Raw genomic sequence first — 19,233 nt, forward strand, 5'->3', positions numbered from 1 at the left:
AGTAATTTTATCAACCAGTTATGTCTGAATAGATCCTGAATCGTTTAGTTGTTGAAATGATGCTGAGAGATTAATTGGTTAATGAGTAAGTGTTTTACTTATTTGATTGTACTTTTGATAATATATATTTTTAAATACTAAGTTGACCATCATACATTGTTAAATGTTGATAAAGGGAAAATATAATTTACAAAAAAAAGACATAAATAAGCATTAGAGATAGTTTAATTTAGAACACACATTCAAAAATATGTACATAAGATTTCTTTATATATAATAATATATTAAACCACCCTAAACTAGTTTATATTTTATGATTCTTTCATTTCATAAAATAATTACAAAGAGGGACGGGGAGCATAATAATAAAAGGAGTAAGAAGGGTAATAAAATAAACGATATAACAAAATGTACAAGTGTTAAATTTGAATTTGTCTATACATAATTCAATCAAGGGCACATAAAACTAAACAGATCTGCTTTTGCATTATAATATTTTTATCAACGTTATCATTATTCTTATTCGATAACCTGATTGTTAATTTAATTTTCTTATTCATCTATTGATTAATTGAGTATGACTTTGTCTAACTGAGCTGAGTTGATTTCTCAAATCTTGTTTAGATAAAGTAAAAAAAATGCATTGAATTCATTTAAATGAACTGATCTTAATTCATTCTCAAATCTTTAAATAATCCTTCTTTTTTGCATAGAATTAGAAATTTAAAAAAAAAAAACAATTATATAGCTGTTAAAAGATTAATTCTGATGAATGAATTGATACAGTTAATAAAAACAAAAAAGAATTAACTAAAATTCATACAAGATCATCTCATTAATTTTCTCCAGGAAAATCGTGCTAAATTCCTTTGGTACGAATGATCAATAAAAATGACAAAAAAAAGAAGAAAAAAAACAATTTAAAATGACTTTGACGTTGTTAAGTTTACAATTTATGTTGTAAATTTTTATCGACAAAATATTTGATGAATTGCATTTATTAAATATCTAAGTAATGCTTCATTAGAAAAAAAAAATCAGAAAAGTGAGAACAGATGTTAAGGCACTTTTCGTTTTATGATTTTGCACCGGTTTAACAATATATTACACACATACAACGGAAAATTTATAATAGTAGTAAGAATAGTAGTAGTGATAATAATTACGATAATAAAATAGTAATGATAATGATAATGATAGTAATAATAAAATAATAGCAATATTAATAATAAAATTATTATAATAATATTCATAATAATAATTTTAGTGACATTATTATTAATAATTATAGAAATACCAATAGTTAAACAAATACGTCTGTACATGGTACATACATTGCAATCCGTTTTATTATAAACTACCCTCAATATAATTCATTTTGATGAGCTAACGAACAAATTATGATATATGAACGCACATCAAAGATGAGTAATTGAGGTTTGTAAACTTTTAAAAAGCTTATTTTGCCTACTTCGAGGTAAAGGCACTTTATTACACATTACGAATCATTTTTCTGATCCTAGTAATTGAATCACACGTTTTGTACATGTTGAAAATATATATATATATATATATGTATGTATATATAAGTTTCGTTGTTTGCACAGGGCTTAAATAATTTTCTATAGAACACTAGTATTTTTATTATCATTAATCATTCATCATTTCATTAATCTCATCTTATATTTTTATTTAATGATTAGTTAATCATTTAATTAAGATTGTATTGCGCACTAATATTCCGCATTTGATTGTCAGTGTAGGCGGGTATTTAAATAAAATTCATATTGATGAGAGAGAAAACAAAAACCAGCTGAAAATCGATAATATTGTTTAAAAATAAATCGGTTATTACAAGTCGCGTAAAATCTAAAAAGCATGATAATTACGCGATGAACACATCACATTCATCCGAAAATAGAAAGATTCTATACAGTGATAATATTGTTCATATAATTAATGGATTGATTGACGAATGAACTATTTAATTAATTAATCGATTGAAATAATTAATAACAATAATTATACGCACATCGTTTGATATATAAAAAAAATTTAAATAAGAACCGAGTGTAATTTATAAGCCACATTATTCTAATTATCGGCAATATCACAGTACTCACTTAAACACACAAAACGCGCACTTTCTTCCTTCGATGTAATAATTCGTCTGTCCAATAATTGCTGATAAACTCACTATTCAATTTGTGTGTTTTCCACGTGCTTTTTCTTTATCCCTCAGTAATGTTTCGTTACCTCATTAAAATTACCTTTTTACTTCAACTTAATTAATTTTTTTATTTCACCACATTCTTTAACAGAGAAGTTTTCCCATTGTTTCTTCAATTTTTCTTCTTGTTTCACTTTGTCAGATGAACAAGAAGTTCATATGCGTTAAAGCAACGTGAGTAAAATTAACGTCAGAGAGACAGTAATCACTTTGTACCTACTTACAAACGATGTTATTCTTCATAGTAATTTACACATCGTTCATATATTTTTTAAGAGGGTAACTCTTAGAGCCAGTTTTAAGCCTAATGTCATACATAAACCGGGCCCTGATTATCATTGTCATCCAAACTTATTCGACTAGGATAAGGAGCTCCACCACCATCATCAAAAAATCGACGAAACGTAAATTCAAAGAACCCATGAAAAGGTTTTCCGTTGTCCAAAAGTTCATCAGATTTGTTCGAATCTGAAGTCTCGGAGTTTCGAAGTTTATCTGGATCCACGGGGTCAAAGTTACTTGTGTCTGTTGGATACTGAATGCGCGGTATGTGTGGCGCGACTTGACGACGTAAGCCCTTCTCAAAGTCAATGCTCTCGAAGAAGGGATGACTCTTCACCTCATCCGCATTCTTTCCAAGTCGACGGTCCGCACCTACACACAGCTTAAGGATTAAATCCTTGCCTTCAGGCGAAAGATTAGCCTGCTTTGGAATATGTAGAGTTGTTTCCCAATTTATAACCTACAAAATATCATTTAAAAATATCAATGCTTGATCTTCTGATAGATAATTTTTTTTTAATAGCTAACATACCTTATACTGCGTTTCAGCAGGAGAATTGGCAAGGAAAGGTGGCGATCCGACTAACATTTCATATAAAATTACCCCAACACTCCACCAATCACATAACTGAGTGTATCCCGTACGCTGCAACACTTCTGGAGCAATATAATTTGGAGTTCCAACTAAAGAATGTGCTAAACATCGTTGATGTTCTCTGTGTCGTCTTCGTTCTAAAGGTTTCAGTTGAATACAACGACACTCATTATTCCAATCATCAGCTGGGTCCATTGAATCCTGCTTACCATGACCTGTAAATAAAATTTATCAGAGGTATGATTAAAAATAATATTGTATATTTGAATCCCACTGACTAATTAATATAAAAGGAATTAAACTAACCATTTTGCTGGTAATACTTGGAATTGTGAGTCCAGCGGAATCCCGTGCACAGCCCAAAATCCGTAAGTTTAATGTGTCCATCACGATCAATAAGAATATTATCTGGTTTAATGTCTCGATGAATAAATCCCATTTTATGGACACTTTCGACAGCACAAGTAAGTTCGGCGATGTAAAACCTTGCTAACGGTTCTTTAAAAATACCATACTTGATGAGCAATGACATGAGATCACCACCTGGTATATAATCCATAACAAAATAGAGATTATCCTTGTCTTGAAATGAATAATAAAGCTTGACGACCCATTCATTGTCAGCTTCAGCGAGAATATCTCGTTCAGCTTTAACATGAGCCACTTGGTTACGATTAAGCACATCAGCTTTTCTTAATGTTTTCATAGCATAAAACTGATTAGTATCTAGTTTTCTAACTAGCGTCACTTCACCAAATGCACCAACACCAATCGGTTTTATTTTAGTAAACATTGTCTTGTCCATTTTTGCTCTTTTTAATCTAATATAATTCGATTCCTTCTGTGATAACATTTTCCTCATTTGACACTGTGCTTCAGCACTAAGGCCTATTTTCGCCATTTCCGTTTCTAACTGCAACCTCCTATAAAGTCGTTGTTTATGAGACTTGAGAACATTCTCCACGTGTTGCTCCATAAAAAATTTAAACGCTTGAGGAGAGTAATTTCGAACTTTACAATCTCTTCGCTCTTCCTCTTTCTCTTTACTCATATGCTTTCTCTCAGGAATAGGAGATTGATGCTTTATTTTATATGGTCCACCTTTGGCACTATCAGGAGACGGTGGATGATTATTATTGTTATTGTTACTATTATTATTATTGATATTATTATTGTTTCGATTAGACACTGATGTGGAAGCAGTTGGAGGAAGTGGTGGTGTATGATCTGAATGATGTTGTTGACAACTTTCCACGGGTGAGTACTTTCTTTGAAGTGGTGGATGATGAGCTACAGGGGATGATCTAGGAGCACTATTGCTTTCTACTGTTGATATCGACATAGCATCATCTGTTGGTGTTCCATATGGTGGTGGCGGAAGGGGATGATGCATACTGCGTTGAACCGCAAGAGCTTGCATTGTCGTCGCATAACTTGGAGGTTCTGTCGTAGGAACACCAACTGGTACACCCAAACCTATTGCTGTAGGATTGGCCGTAGTCGTTGGATTATTCACAGGAGGATATGCAGGTGGTAAAGGTTGTTGAGGTTGTTGTTGTTGTTGTTTTTGTTGAATCGATGAGGCATACGATGGAGGTGGTGGTGGAGACGTATTAGATGTAGAGATTGGTTGAGGAGAGGTAGGAGCAATAGCAGTTTGAAGAACAGGCTTTTGAACCTGGGTACTTTTAACAGACTGCATTATAATAGGAGGTTGAGTCTTCGCTTGTCTCGCTCCCCAAGCTTGAAGTGGTGTTGGTCTAGCCATAGATCCTTGGGTACTAGGTGGTACAGTTGATACTGTAATAGGGCTTGGTGATCCAGCGGATGTTGGCCCTGAATAAATACCTGAAGATGGACTTTTCCGATAATCTTGTGATTGAGTTGGACTTTGTCGATTTTGCATCGATGCACTGTATGAAGGTGGTTGAACTGTTCCAGCTGTCGACGATGGAACAATTGGATATGGCGGGGGAGGTTCAACTTGCGTGTTAGTTGTTGAATTATTTGACTGATAAATGCTTAATGCTTGTATTTGTTGACTTAATTGTTGTTGCACTTGTGGACCATTTTGAACAATCATAGGTTGTCTACCATTCGAAGTACTGCTAGCACTAGCAACAGGACTCGTACCACGTTGTGGAGGATTCACAGATCCTGTGACAGTAGTAGAATTTCCTGGTGTTGCTGCTGGAGCTCGAGATGGTACTACAGGTGCTGGTGACATTCGTTTGAGCATCTGTTGCATATTCGTAGGTACATTTGGTTGACTGTAAGGGGCATGCGGTGGAGGAGGTGGTGGTGGTGTCGAACTACATCTTGGTGGCGGTGGAGGTGGTGTTTCACGTTCAACAAAACTACTTGGTGAATATTGACGACTTAGTTGAGGATGTGGACTCAATTCAGTCAATCTTGGACTATCCGATCGAGAACTACCAGCGCCACTATCTAATGCTGGACTTCCTCGTTGAAGACTTAACTCTCTTTCGAGACTTGGTTTCCTTATTAACTTTGTATTAAGTTTTCCTAAACCGTTGAGAGGTTCACCTTGAGCTTGTTTTAAAACTTCTATAGCTGCATCTAAACGCCAGCCTGCTAATTTCAGGGCTCGCATCCCGATTTCCTAAAAAAATATTGAATGAAATTAATATAAAGCATATTGAAATAGTAACAATATAAATATTTTCAATGGATGATTTAACTGACCTCTGAATATCCCATTGCTAAAAGCTGAGCTAACGCTTGACGTTGTTCAGGTTTATCAACAAGAGATCCTGATGCTCCTGACAGTCCGCTAAGTCCTGAAGCTGAACTCACTCCACTAGTTGTAGAGAGAGTGGAAATTGTACTTGCGGCACTGGAACCTACTTCCCCCGTACCTCCGATATTAGCGAAAGGAAGTAGAGAATTACGAATCTCAGCTAAAGCTTTTTGGTGGTATCCAGAGCCGCGAGTGCTTGACTTGCTGACAGCAGATGGGTTCATAGTGGCCCATGCTAGGCCCTCTGGGACCTAGCTCCAATCCAACAGCAGCATTAACCTATCTGAGCCATCCATCAATCAATCAATTATTTTCATATTGTTTCAAGCAATTCATACAAAGAATAAAATGAAAATAATAACATAGCAGAATAGAAAAGATAGACATTATCAATGAAGGAATAACAAATACTTACAGAACAATTGAAATTGTTTTTTAGTCAAGCAAGCTTAGGTATTTTGAAGACATGTCTGTTTATTAATAAGTCTTTCTCTATTTCAATAATTTCAATTGTGTTTTTAACCAACAATTAAATTTATTTACAATTTCTTGTTGTTATTCTCAAGTTGATTGATTATTTTAAATTTATCATTTATTATATATCCAAGAGAATTTTTCCGACACTTTGAAGTATTCGTATAATCCATAAGTTTATGATGAAAAAATGAGTTGTGCTTTCTGTGAACAAAAAAAGAACAATTCCATGGATAAAATATTTTTAAAATGAGTCAGTTTATCATAAAAATTAGAACGAGTCATTAGAAACAAAGGTAAAAGTCTAAATACGTACAAACTATTAAGCACTATTGATGTCCCACAAAATTCACAGTCAAGAGAATAGGAATGCATTCACACATCTAACCTATTCACAGATAACTTGAATATCGAATAATTATGCTTAGAGTTGTCCAAAGTCATCGTTAAATTTAAAAATTAACTCAGATTAAGTAGAATCCACAGAATTGTGTATTATCGTGATAATATGTCCCTTTAAAGCCAAGGCGATGCCAGTGTATGGCACTCGAGCATATTCCGTTTTCACGTTTGCACAGCGGGTAAAAGACGTCCAAGTGGTTCCCATAGAACGCACCCTCCACTATTTTTCTCGTAGCAAAATTCCGCGTCTCGACGATCCTCGGCCGTAATTATACCCGCGACAACAAAGAAAGATACGGCCGTAAATTACTAAAGTAACTGGCAGCCATTTTGAAGTGCCACATTCCTACACCGACTTGACACTCTTTTTCGTAATTTACGGTGAGCATGAAACTCACCCCATCAACTAAGCTAATGGTATATCTGCAACCTCTAAATATTCTAATAATTTGACCTTTATTTACATCATTTATGAATCATATTTTATTTGTTATTCTTTTTTTTATGTTTTTCATGAGTGTTATTTTTTTAATTCAAATATATTTATGATGTCGTTTAAAGGAAAGGAGGTAACAATGTTTAACCTTCAATTATTTTTGGATTTTTTTTCTAAAAATGAAAAAAAGCTTTACATTTCCAATATTTGCTCATCAGTTTTTTTTTTTATTAATAAATACAAATTAAATTGAATTTAAAATAACAATAAAAATTTATCAACTTCAGAAGTGATTTCTACTTTGCCGACTGTTGGATAAAATTTTTTACAATAAATTTGAATTTGTTTTTTTCTTACATAAAATTATAATTTATAATATATTTGATAACGAGCAATAATACTGCGTGACATTATTTGTTCCAACTATTGAAAGTTTTTCTCCACTCATATGCATCGAAAGTTTGATGTTTCATATTCAAACTGATGCAAATCTTTCTGTTATGACCAGACAAACTAATAAGTCTGTTAAAACATCGTCAAATAGTCATCTGCATGAAGCGAGTGACAAGAATATTTTTGGTTTTATCTCCTAGCTCGAGTTTTATCGAGCTTTCAAAAATTTTTATTTTTTTCCTGGTTTGGTATTCCTTTTTGGTGGAGCACCCCATCGGAGTGCTGTTGAGTCCACAGTTAGCCGTGGTCTCTTGAATTGGTTGCTTTTTATATGTTCTTCAACTAATTTTGGCGTCACACAGATTACATGTTGGCCTTTCCAGTATTTTACCATGTTCATACTTTGTAGAGTTGATATGATATCCGTTTGTGAAATACTTGTCATTTGACTATAATAATAACCATAATTATTATTATTGAAAACTAATAATCATTATAAAAATGAGTATGTAAATGAGATGCTAAATAATATTTAAGTAAATATAATAACGTTCGTGAAAAATATTTTTATTAGACTGTTTTAATATTTACCTGAGATCTTTAATACTGAGAGTACCTCTAAAGTCTCTCAAAATTTCTAAAAGTATCCAACTCCAGTAGCTACGATAAGATAACTTTCCAAGGTCACTAAGTGGTTTTTCAGGGCTTCCAACTGTTTGTTCGATTCTACTTAATTCATAGCTAAAAGCGATAAGTAGTTTTCCATATCCTTGCCTTTGAAAAGGTGGAAGCGTTAAGATACAAGCAACATTATTACCATCAGGAGATTCTTTTTCCTGAAAGATAAAAATTTAATGATTCATCAAAACATATTTTACTATTAAAAATTTTAAAGAATAGAAATGTATATAAAAGTAAATAATTAACCTTTGAGAAATATCCAACTAAATGAGCCCCATGTTTATCAACTTCACAAAGAATGTAAAAAAGAAAGGGTTCTACATCGAAATATAATGTTTTGTGATCTAAGAATAATTTAGCCAGAAGACATAGATTTTGACAATAAATTTTATGCTCTCTTCCATCAACTTCCCATATCGACAAAGTTCCTTTACGATATATTTCTTTGCCAACTGGTTGTCTATGCGTACATTCACTCATATGATACCGATATGTTTTCTCCAATCGCATGTATTTAAGACAATATTCACATATCCATAACTTTGGCTGTTTGCCATATTCTTCAGGATACGGGCTAAAATACCATGTGTCAATTTCATATTTACCTGTGGAAAAACTTTGAAAATAATCAAATCCTTTTTGTGTCTTACAAAAGTTATATTCATATGGTAATTTGCGCTCACCTATTTGTATCCTATCAATATATTTAACTTTAGTGATAGCTTCGTGTTCTTTTTCAAGTGCTGCAGTAGTAGGATCCATTTCTGCGTATGTCTAGAATACAAATAATATTAGTAGTTTATTTTAAATCGATAATAATAATATACAATTAAATAGTTTTTGATAATTACTCACTTTTTGTATATGATTAATTTCATCGTGCCTTCTTTTTTGATTTCTTGTAATTTTTCTATCCGAGGAATCACTCAATAAGTCATTTGCTGGATTATGTTCACTGTTTTTCCATCGACTGTCACTCATATCAAATCGACTGGACATAATTCTATCTCTAGGAACCCATTCATCTAATCTCCTGTTATATCCTTCATAATGTACATAGTACTCATAATGTGCTTCTCCTTCATTAAATCGAGTTTGAATAATTTCTGCTGGATCTATAAACAATAATAATCATATTGTCATTCATCTTTTTCCCGCCTATTTTTTCTGAACCTTGTATGTTTTCAAGTTATTTTTCTGTTGTCTGTGGTTACAAATGCATTTATACTCTCAAAATATGATTTAAAAGCACAAAAATATCAAAATAAAGGAGATATTGATAAGGAAATGATTGTTTTATTATATGGTGTGGAAAAATAATTAAAAATATAACAAAGAACATTCTCAAGCTTAGATGTCTTGCAATAGTGACTAAACGTGGAACTTACGCCAAGAGTCATCAGATCGCCGAACAAGATAATGTTCTCCAATATCCAAAGGCATTTCTTCAAGACTGTCAGCATCATCTCCAGAACCTTTCCCACCATTTGTAAGTGTATTTTCTCTTTTTTCTTGTTTAACTGGAGTTTCTTTAGCATTTACAGAGTTATTATCTTTACTGCGTTGCTCCATTTCCGCCATCTTGAACTGATGCAAACTTCCTTGAACCCCGGAATCGAAATTGACAGCGCCACAAAAATGATGGACCACGCACTCTACTGTTGGAATTTCAAACTAAAATATTTACGATTAACGCCCTCTATTTAGATATGATTAAACTAAATAAAACTATTTTGCGAGGGAACGGTGAAAGATTGCAGCGATTATTTTTGCAAGAGCATAGTAACGAGTTTAATGTTGTTACTTACTTTATTTTGTTAATAACAATTAAAGGAAAGGTAAATACGATTTCTTTAATGTAGGAATTAATAATTTTTATTATTCAGTTTATAAACAAGACTAGTTATTGAAGGCTATTGTTTAAGTTAAAAGGAATTATGAAATTACGGTTAATTAAACAAAAAAAAACCGAATTTAGTTATTGAATCTTTATTGTATTTACAAACTTTATTCACATATTATCATTATAATATTAAGGAAAATTCACAACTATTTAATAAAAATCCATCTAGCGTTTCTCTGCATATATAATGACAATATTAGTCGTTATTAATTAATTTAATTACCAAATTCACTATTTTTGATAGTACTCTTTTTTCATTTGTTTTTAAATCTTAAATTACAGCAACTACACCACAAAACAATCATGTTTGACACTCTGAATTGACAGAATTATACAAAAAAGTGGAAAAAATATAATTAATTATGAAAAGTACTTGATCAAGAGACTATTTTTTCACCTAATGGCTGTGGTCTATATGGATATCCCATGCGTTTTTGTTGTTGTTCATACAATCGTCTTTCACGTTCTTTTCTTCTTTGCTCTCTTAATGCTTGAATGGGATCAACATCATCTTCTATAGTTTCTTCTTCCCAACCAACTGCATTATCCTCCCATGTTTCAAGTTCATTCTAAATTTTAAAACAAGTATTGAATTGATAGAAATAAAATTGCTTGTTTCATGTTTTATTGAGTTTATGTTATCTGGTCTATTTACCGTGGGCACTCTATCAGTAGTTACTGCAAAGTGGGAAAGATTAATGGATGAATCATCAGTCTTTGAATCTTTGATAAGGAGTTTTTTCTGTCTGGTAATCCTTGGTACCATATCCTATAAAATTAAAATACTTTTAGCATGGCAATATGTTTCTTGAATTAATAGAAATTAAAATGACAATCATTTCTACTAGTTTTTACAAATTAATTTGAAGGGAACTATCAACTGTCATAATATGCATACCTCAAAAAAGTTCACTTGAGATTCTTGTGCAGATTCTGCAGGTTTAGCAACTTGTTGTCTGTAAAGTTCTATTTTAGTTTGAATTGAATTAATGGAAGGCTTGTCTGATACTACAACTACAGGGTTTTCATCCCATTGTTCCCAATTATCTTGCTCCTAGAATAATTTAGAATAACACATTCGTTATAAATTTGAAATTAAATTTACATTTGCAACATGTTAGTGATTAAACCCACTTAATTTTAAATAATCAACATTTTATTTTGGTTTCTTACTATTTTATTGTTGACACTAGGTATTACTCCAATGGTAGCCAAGGGAATGGAATCACATGAAGATCTCCTTCTCCTTCGAAGACAGCATAAAGCACGTCTAAAGATGCTCAGGAGAAAGACAAATAAAGCTTTAAGTCTGTTTAATAAAAACTCGATTGCCATTACCATGAATTTACAATGCTCAAGTGTTCACTATGTTCTAACCTCTATTTCTAATTTTTGACGTGGATAGATAAAAAACGTAATGGCTAATTCATTTCTGTAAGTTAAATGCAAAATTTATTCTTTACAATTAATTATCACATTCTCCACAATCAATATTTATTATATTTGTCCATCAATTTAAATCGATCGTTTATTATTATTGCGAGTACTATACATAATTATATTATATTGTGATGTCAGAGTCGATTTTTATCTTTCGATTATTATCGAGATATCGTATAAATTCGAATTGGGAATTACTGGTAAATAAGTTATGTTATCGTTGGAAAAAAAAATTATTAGTCAAGGATATGTAAATAATTTATGAAATAGAAACCCAAATTTTCCAATTATTTAAATCTTTTTATTTGTCTCATATTTTACAAAATATTAGATTCTTAAAGTGTACCAATAAATTTAAAACAGAGTTTTTTAACATTTAATATATGGGATATACACATATTTTCCGTCCATTACGATTTTCACAGCATATTTTCTCATTTGGTACATAACATTCAAAATCATAAGTACATCTATCAGCATTAATTGCATCTGATATTACGTTTGGTGATGGACATTGTGGGACATTATCTGAAATGACAAAATTTTTGAATATTAAGAAAAATCGTTCTGTACTCATTATTCAAAAACTATCATTATAAAAATAAATAATACTACTTACGAGCACGACCATTTATTGTTTGAATCACAATAAATAAAGTGAGCAACACAATTAATATGTTTCCTATAAAATTATACAACATGATTATTTACAACTTTAAAAAACATTGTAAATATTAAGTTGGCTGAAAAGTTCTGTTAAACTTTTTTAAAAACTTTAGAATATGCTAGCAAAGTAACATGTTGTACATGGACCAAAGACATTGAAGACCTTTTTGATAGATGAGCCTATTATGGCTAACGGTGACAATTATATAATGCTCATTAAAATTTCTTAATGAAGATATTATTTCAAATAAACTTTTTCTCTTAATAATTAGAAAGAACTGATTAGCCAATCTAATATTTTATGCAATAATCGAATCAAATATTTTAATAAATAAATTCCTATACTTACGATTCATGTCTGTTTTCTTGGAGGTAAATTTAATAAACCTTTTTAGCTGCAAATTTTATATTAAACTACTCAGATAGATGTATAAATACATCCTCTTATGCTTTTTTTTTTATCTAACATGTATTCTTACATTTAGTTAGAAGTAAACAATTCATTTATTTTAGCCAATTGAATAAATAACGATTAAGTTGTTATATTTTTAAATGTGGCGGAACACTAAAATGTTTTATTTTTAGAGATATTTCAATTCAAATTAACATATTTAAACATGTAATATAAAAGATTGTTTCAAATTTTATTTTCTGAAAACATTTTTTTCGTCGTTAATATCTTTATTGATTAAAATACATTTTTTTGATAAATTAATATCAGAATAAAAAATATTACTTTTTAATTATGTACGCACACATTCTTCACGCTTAGTCTTAGAATTGAATATGCATTTCTCATAACGACTACATTTTCTGTTACCACAATAGGTTTCACCGTTGGAATCCTTGTATCCGTTTCCTGTATTAACTGGACTTGGTGCAGCACAAGATTTGGATCCACATCTGTTCGGACAGCATACTTGATTGAATGAGCATTGAAAGTCTGACATACAGGTAGGCATGCATTTTGATATAGTGCTTTTTAGTGGGCAAAGTCCACCTTTTGCTGAAATGTTAATATTTTGTTATTATAAATTTTACAAATTTACATGAAAAATCCGTTTTTGTCATACCCCCTCATAAAATTAGATTTTATTCCCTGCTTCGTTACAGAGGCAATAAAGTTCCACTTTTGTCTTTACATAAAATGACAAAATCTAATATTTTGTGACAATATGATAGAAAAATGTATTTTTCATCACGAGAGTAAATATAAAACACTTTAATCCGCGAGATTTTATCTTTTATCATTTTTGCTGCGGATAAAATGTTTTACTTTACTCCCTTGGTTCAAAATGTACTATTTACATGCGTAATGCAAAAATTAGTATCATATTTACTTACACAATCCTTGAACATCAATTACTCCAATAACAAGTATCACGAAGAGTAAATAGACGATGGTTTTACCTACGTAGTGTGGAAAACAATTTATTGTTAATCAAAAGTATAAATATTTTTTAATATTTAAATGTTAAGTTTTTTAGTTAAGGATTTTAATGTTTAGTAAATTATATTATTATATTATTGTAATAGTTTTCTCAACTACGCAAAATAACTAGTTTCGAAGGACATACTAACCTTCCATGATAATAGTCAAAAAGTAGAAAGTTTACTTCTTCTATTCCAATCTCAAGTTGCACCTTTCAGCTTCAGTTGATTCGTTCTGACTAGGTTCCTTATTACTGATGTACTCCCTCCAAATTTCTTATGAGTATACTACAGTTTAGTTTTCTTATTCATCCAGTTATTTTTCTAACAAACAAGGACGCCTTTGTAACAACGTAAAATAACAAGTTTTGAAAATTTTCTACGATGATGGTCACAAATTAGAAAGTTCGTTACTTTTATTTCAATCTCAAATCACACGTTCTTTTACCTTCAATTAATTTTATCTGACTAAGTCTTTTATTTGCAATGTACTCCCACCAAAACTCTGATAAGTATATTATGGATCATCTTTCTTAGTAATCAGGTTTTTAATTAAACCAAAAAATTCTTTTTTAATGCATTTTTACAATTTATGCAAATAAATGTATGAAAATAGATGGATTTAAACCAGTAAACAGGTTGACACAAAAAATTTAAAATAATTTATATAATTTTGTAATCTTTTTCTCAAGTATATGCCAGAGTATTATTTCATGATGGTAACGACTTAATATTGCTCTTGACCGCGATAAGCGGCTTATACGAATGTCAATTGACTCATTTTATGAGTAAGTGTTATTCACATCAATATTCGCACTGTATATTTTTCTGAAAATTATTGCGTGCTTATTTATAGAAAAAGGTAAAATAATACGTCAGCAAAAAATTAATTGGTTCATAACTGGATAAATAAAGAACATATTCTAGAACTTCGTATCTGAGGAAAATAAATGAACTATCGTTGAGAGGAATAAAAAACCTTCATTGATATTCAAATAAAACTTTTTTATTTAAAATTCACCCAACTGAATTCAAACAAATATTCTCGATAATAAAGTTTTGAAAAAGCCATTATTATATCCTTAATTGACAACATCATAACGATAATAATCAATTTTCCAACATCCATACACTCCATTCCTGTTCATGCAACATAACTGATTACTTCTACAATCAGAATGGTAAGTGCATGCTCTAGTATAGGAGTTGAATACAAGATTTCTAGATGGTGGACATTTTCGCCCGAAAGAAGCTAAAATAGGAAGATATTATTTGACATTTTTAATAACTATAATATAGAAGCAATGCTTTTCAACAAAAAACTGTAATCAACAAATATATTATTCTTACCATCTTGAGCTGAAATAAATTGGATGGTCATCAGGACACTCAAAATGAAGATTAATGTGTAGCCTATATAATTTTAACATAATTAAAAATTTTGAAAATATAAATATCAAGATTTTAATAAAAGTAGTTGAAGGTACTTACGGCTCATGCTGAACTTATAAATCACTATCTCTTCTCCTTCAAACTGGAATTAAAGCAATAGCTTTCGTTGATTTCTGCTTAATGATCCAAGTCCATTTTCGTCTGCTTTTATAGGACAAATTATCTTTGCTATTGGACTATTTTTATTCTAAACATGTGGATCTCTATTGTATAAAATTTAGTTGTTCAATAAACTGACCTAGTTTGTCTGTTTAATTAGTATTATAATAAAAAAAAATTTATGACGTATATTTATAGGAATAGTATACTATCAACATTTGCACGATCTGTAAAAAGATTGAATTTAAATCAATATATTGTTGTTACATTTGAGATGCCTGTTTTGATAATGATTAATAATCGAAACTTTTTAGATTTTTCATATTCCAATTGTTTGAAGTATTTGTATGAATAGAGGGTTCTAAATTATCTATTTCAATCTTACATCTGCGAGAGGTATATTACTTATTAGTTTTTATCAGTATAGATATCATTTTAGTTTTTTAGTCTTTGAACGTTATTCATTTTTACACCACTATGTACGGAATGTCAGTAGCTATCAAAAATCCCTCATCCTTGAGCTTGAAAAGGGTATGATCTATTTAGATGATTAAACATCTACTTCATGTAGACAAGGCGAATTTAAGATTAATTGAAAATATTTTTATTACTACGTAGATCATGAATTTATAGTAACAGAAAATACTTTTTTCATAATTGATTTTATTTTAATTTTACCTCATATGTTATAATACAATAATTATAAAATTAATTAATTAATTTATGTGATTTAATACATTTTTCATTAATTATTATTACAATATAAAAAATTAAACATTTCTTGATTTTATAGTGGTTAAATACTAATAATAATAAAACTCTGTGCATCCCTTCACACCGTTTCGGTTGAGACAGCATATTTGATACATGTAACAATCTCGATTGGTCCAACAAGATGATGTATAAAGTCCAAATCGAACTTCTTCTGGCGGTGGACACCGGGGTGGATTAACTGTAAAAAATTAATATTATTTAATAATTTATTAAGATATAATCATAAGATTAAATTATTATATAATATGGTAAATCATCATTTAATTTATGTAACTTCAGTTATCAGTGATGGTCTATCTATTAGAAAGTTATGACAGACGAATTTTGAAATAATTTGAATAATATAATTTTAACTCACGATTACGGGCATTTATAATTTGAATAAAAATCAATATAGTTAATCCAGTAGCAATAATTTTTCCTGAAAAATAAAATAAGAACCAATGTTCTTTATTATTGTTCATTCAAGAATTGAGTTATGAAATAAAAGATCAGCACGTACCGATCATGATGATAATGATGTCTGACTATTGCTTCTTCTTTCTTTGCTTCCAATAAACGAAATTGGACAATAACTCTAATGACTTCAACAACTTTATTTAAAACTGGAAATCTATATTATATAAAATTTGATTATCTGTTCTTTGTTTATTCATAACCTTTGGCTGACGTGTACATGTGTACCCCTTTTTTAGAGTTTATTTATATTGCTAATTGACGTAATCTTAATAACTATAACCATTAATCAAACTGTTACAGATAGCACCAGAGTGTCCAACACACTTTTTATTTTGTATACATAGGTGTAATTGATATCGATAGTAATAAAAGTAATAAATTAGATGAAAGCAATCGAATATTAATACTTCTAAAATATTCTCTTTGGAATTATCGATTAAAAATAGAAATGCTATGATAGTAGATGAAACGTCTGTTTTTGGTGAAACTCTTAGTCATGTACTTGAAGTAAAAGAAATTTATAATTATTAATTTGAATATAGAAAGAACAAAATCAACAATCAGTTTCTGGTCTTTGAAATATCAAAAAGTTTTTACATATAAGAAAAATAATATTATTTTTATGATTGAATTGTTTGATTAAAAAGCAATGATCAAAGAAAGAATAAATAATTCTATTTTTAATCATCTTTAATTCTTTATTAGAGACGAATTTAGTAGAAAAATTATTAATTTATGCAAACATTAGTTTTCGTTTGTGAGCTTTCATATACACTGAAGCATAAATCTATTTATTATGTACATTCTGAGTACCAAGGTCTTGGATTTAAACACCTTGCATTTAATCCTCTCATAAATGGTAATCATTGCTTATGAATCATACAAAAATGCATAAAATTAAGTGAACACTTTGTAAGAATACTATTTTATTTATTGATTGAAACCATACAAGTATAAATATATGTTAGAGCCTTGATAACAATAAATTAATTTCTTGGAAATAAAAATGGGTTGTTTGGATTGAACTTATGAGTTCCAGGAGAAATGTTGTTAGGCTTCGTTGTAGTATCACTTTGATTGATATGAGATTCGATGTGATTTTTAGGAGATACATTGGTTTCTTTTGGCTCAACATAAGGTAATTGACAGGTTAAAGCACCACACCGGTTTTTGCAGCATACTTTTGATCCTTGGCAGTCACTATCCGTTGTACATGTTGATGAACATGGTCGTCGACCAACAGGATTTCTAGGACAGGATCCCGATTTCCCTATAAAAATATCATTTCATTGATGATCAAATTACAGTGATTAAGTAGTCTGAAAAAACTTTTTCAATGCAGTACAACATTATCCTGAAATAATCTTCATCTTTGCTAATTTAAACTAGAGTTTTTGTATACCATTAGAGACTAAAAATATTCAGGTGTGATATTAAAAAACATGTAAACATGTAGTCCGGTTTATCAACTAGGATATTGATTCCAAAAGGAACTTGTAAATTGCAATTATGAGGTTAAAGAAATTTTCCAATCAATCACTATGTTGAGTACTATATAATTTCCATTGCTATCAAATATGATTAAGATCTTCCTATTTATTTTCTGTATTTGCATAAAAGATTGGTCACGATCTTCATACAAAAGAAAATGACAGACAACTGTTAACGATCGGATATTATTCCATTCTTGATAACAATAAAGTTTCTAGATAATTTTGTATAGGTCAATTGAAATTTTTTTAGCAATAGAAATATTTTTAAAATTGTATAAAATAACTTAAAAGCTTTTATCGTTAATAATATTTTAAAATAACAATAGGACGATAATTTTTAATGTCTCTTATGAGCCTTTAAAAGAATTGATATTGAAAATTTTTCGAATTTCACGAAAAGCTGATACAGCTTATCTTTCATATTTATCTTTTTAACTTGCTTATTACATTTCATGTTTAATATGTAATTTTCTGAAAGCAATTAATGTTATTCATTTCACTCTTAAGCTCATTAAACTTTTCCTATTATTTGAAGTTTAACATTACAAAAAAAAAATGTCATTAATTTTAGAAATATTATATTTTAGAATTAGGTGGTTTAAATTTTTTAATATTTTTTTATACGAGAAGCTAACTTTATTCTGATAAATTACTTAATTTTGTTAAAATAGTTCGGAATTCTATTGTAATTACTCACCACTCAGAGACTCGTCTCTAATTGCTGGTTTAGAACATGTAGACCCTCCACAGATTGTTGGACAACATTTCTCCATACCCTGACAATGTTCATCAACAAAACATGCTTGAGAGCAAATTTTCGTTGATAAAGGAGGAGGGCAAGATCCAGGTTTTTCTTCAAAATAAGTTAATTTAACAAACTGAGAATAAGATTGAGTCGCGATTAATGAAATTATTAGTATCTTAGCAATTATTTGAAGCATTTTTGCAAATTTGCAATCTCGTGTCTATTCGCTAAGAAAAACTCAAGAATTCACTAATCTCGCGGTATTCCTTTACCTCTTATATACACTTCCCCTCCTCCGATGGAACTTGTACTATAAATAAATAACATTGATGAAGGGAAAATTCAATTGTAATTTAATCATAATTTTATTGTATAGAATAAATATTGTACATTGTATAAAAAATACAAAGACGAAGGTTTTGTATTTTTAAACCTTTACACATAATTAATTGATATAAAATGATTTATACTTTTTCATTTAAATAATTATTTGACAGTTAGAAATATTCTTACATTC

At 30.0% G+C, this 19,233-nt stretch overlaps 5 protein-coding genes and 1 long non-coding RNA gene across 7 annotated transcripts; all 6 read right to left on the reverse strand.

Moving 5' to 3' along the window:
• Window positions 1-298: 298 nt before the first annotated feature.
• Window positions 299-7,149, reverse strand: wts (serine/threonine-protein kinase warts). 2 transcript variants are annotated; one of them, XM_035082426.1, is made up of 6 exons: window positions 6,659-7,149; window positions 6,284-6,546; window positions 5,814-6,147; window positions 3,414-5,730; window positions 3,045-3,322; window positions 299-2,972 (listed from the first exon to the last, which is right to left on the reverse strand). In XM_035082426.1, the coding sequence occupies exons 3-6, from the start codon at window positions 6,090-6,092 to the stop codon at window positions 2,541-2,543; spliced, it is 3,306 nt and encodes a 1,101-aa protein (XP_034938317.1). In that variant the 5' UTR covers window positions 6,093-6,147; window positions 6,284-6,546; window positions 6,659-7,149; the 3' UTR covers window positions 299-2,540. The 2 variants fall into 2 exon arrangements, with proteins under 2 accessions (XP_034938317.1, XP_034938316.1); XM_035082425.1 differs by having other exon boundaries at window positions 5,814-6,151.
• Window positions 7,150-7,795: 646 nt separating this feature from the next.
• On the reverse strand, window positions 7,796-9,866 carry mof (males absent on the first). The gene is made up of 6 exons (XM_035082427.1): window positions 9,643-9,866; window positions 9,110-9,369; window positions 8,938-9,028; window positions 8,501-8,859; window positions 8,165-8,409; window positions 7,796-8,022 (listed from the first exon to the last, which is right to left on the reverse strand). Exons 1-6 carry the CDS (start codon window positions 9,833-9,835, stop codon window positions 7,803-7,805), a joined length of 1,368 nt encoding a protein of 455 aa, XP_034938318.1. The 5' UTR covers window positions 9,836-9,866; the 3' UTR covers window positions 7,796-7,802.
• Window positions 9,867-10,264: 398 nt separating this feature from the next.
• On the reverse strand, window positions 10,265-11,720 carry LOC118066435 (receptor-binding cancer antigen expressed on SiSo cells). Its single transcript, XM_035082469.1, has 4 exons — window positions 11,331-11,720; window positions 11,056-11,211; window positions 10,813-10,926; window positions 10,265-10,726 (listed from the first exon to the last, which is right to left on the reverse strand). The coding sequence occupies exons 1-4, from the start codon at window positions 11,496-11,498 to the stop codon at window positions 10,535-10,537; spliced, it is 630 nt and encodes a 209-aa protein (XP_034938360.1). The 5' UTR covers window positions 11,499-11,720; the 3' UTR covers window positions 10,265-10,534.
• Window positions 11,721-11,912: 192 nt separating this feature from the next.
• LOC118066471 (uncharacterized) lies at window positions 11,913-12,771 on the reverse strand. Its single transcript, XR_004690255.1, has 3 exons — window positions 12,613-12,771; window positions 12,217-12,279; window positions 11,913-12,125 (listed from the first exon to the last, which is right to left on the reverse strand). It is a non-coding gene; the product is annotated as an uncharacterized lncRNA (long non-coding RNA).
• A 152-nt stretch (window positions 12,772-12,923) lies between these two features.
• On the reverse strand, window positions 12,924-14,451 carry LOC118066475 (waprin-Thr1-like). Its single transcript, XM_035082526.1, has 3 exons — window positions 13,845-14,451; window positions 13,608-13,673; window positions 12,924-13,269 (listed from the first exon to the last, which is right to left on the reverse strand). The coding sequence occupies exons 1-3, from the start codon at window positions 13,849-13,851 to the stop codon at window positions 13,007-13,009; spliced, it is 336 nt and encodes a 111-aa protein (XP_034938417.1). The 5' UTR covers window positions 13,852-14,451; the 3' UTR covers window positions 12,924-13,006.
• Window positions 14,452-17,391: 2,940 nt separating this feature from the next.
• LOC118066461 (waprin-Phi1-like) lies at window positions 17,392-18,949 on the reverse strand. The gene is made up of 2 exons (XM_035082506.1): window positions 18,669-18,949; window positions 17,392-17,748 (listed from the first exon to the last, which is right to left on the reverse strand). Exons 1-2 carry the CDS (start codon window positions 18,910-18,912, stop codon window positions 17,465-17,467), a joined length of 528 nt encoding a protein of 175 aa, XP_034938397.1. The 5' UTR covers window positions 18,913-18,949; the 3' UTR covers window positions 17,392-17,464.
• Between the last annotated feature and the right edge of the window lie 284 nt (window positions 18,950-19,233).

The sequence above is a fragment of the Chelonus insularis genome, unplaced genomic scaffold (genome assembly GCF_013357705.1).
Source record: "Chelonus insularis isolate UGA/USDA-ARS -01 unplaced genomic scaffold, ASM1335770v1 contig_346_pilon, whole genome shotgun sequence".
Classification (NCBI taxonomy): Eukaryota; Metazoa; Arthropoda; class Insecta; order Hymenoptera; family Braconidae; genus Chelonus; species Chelonus insularis.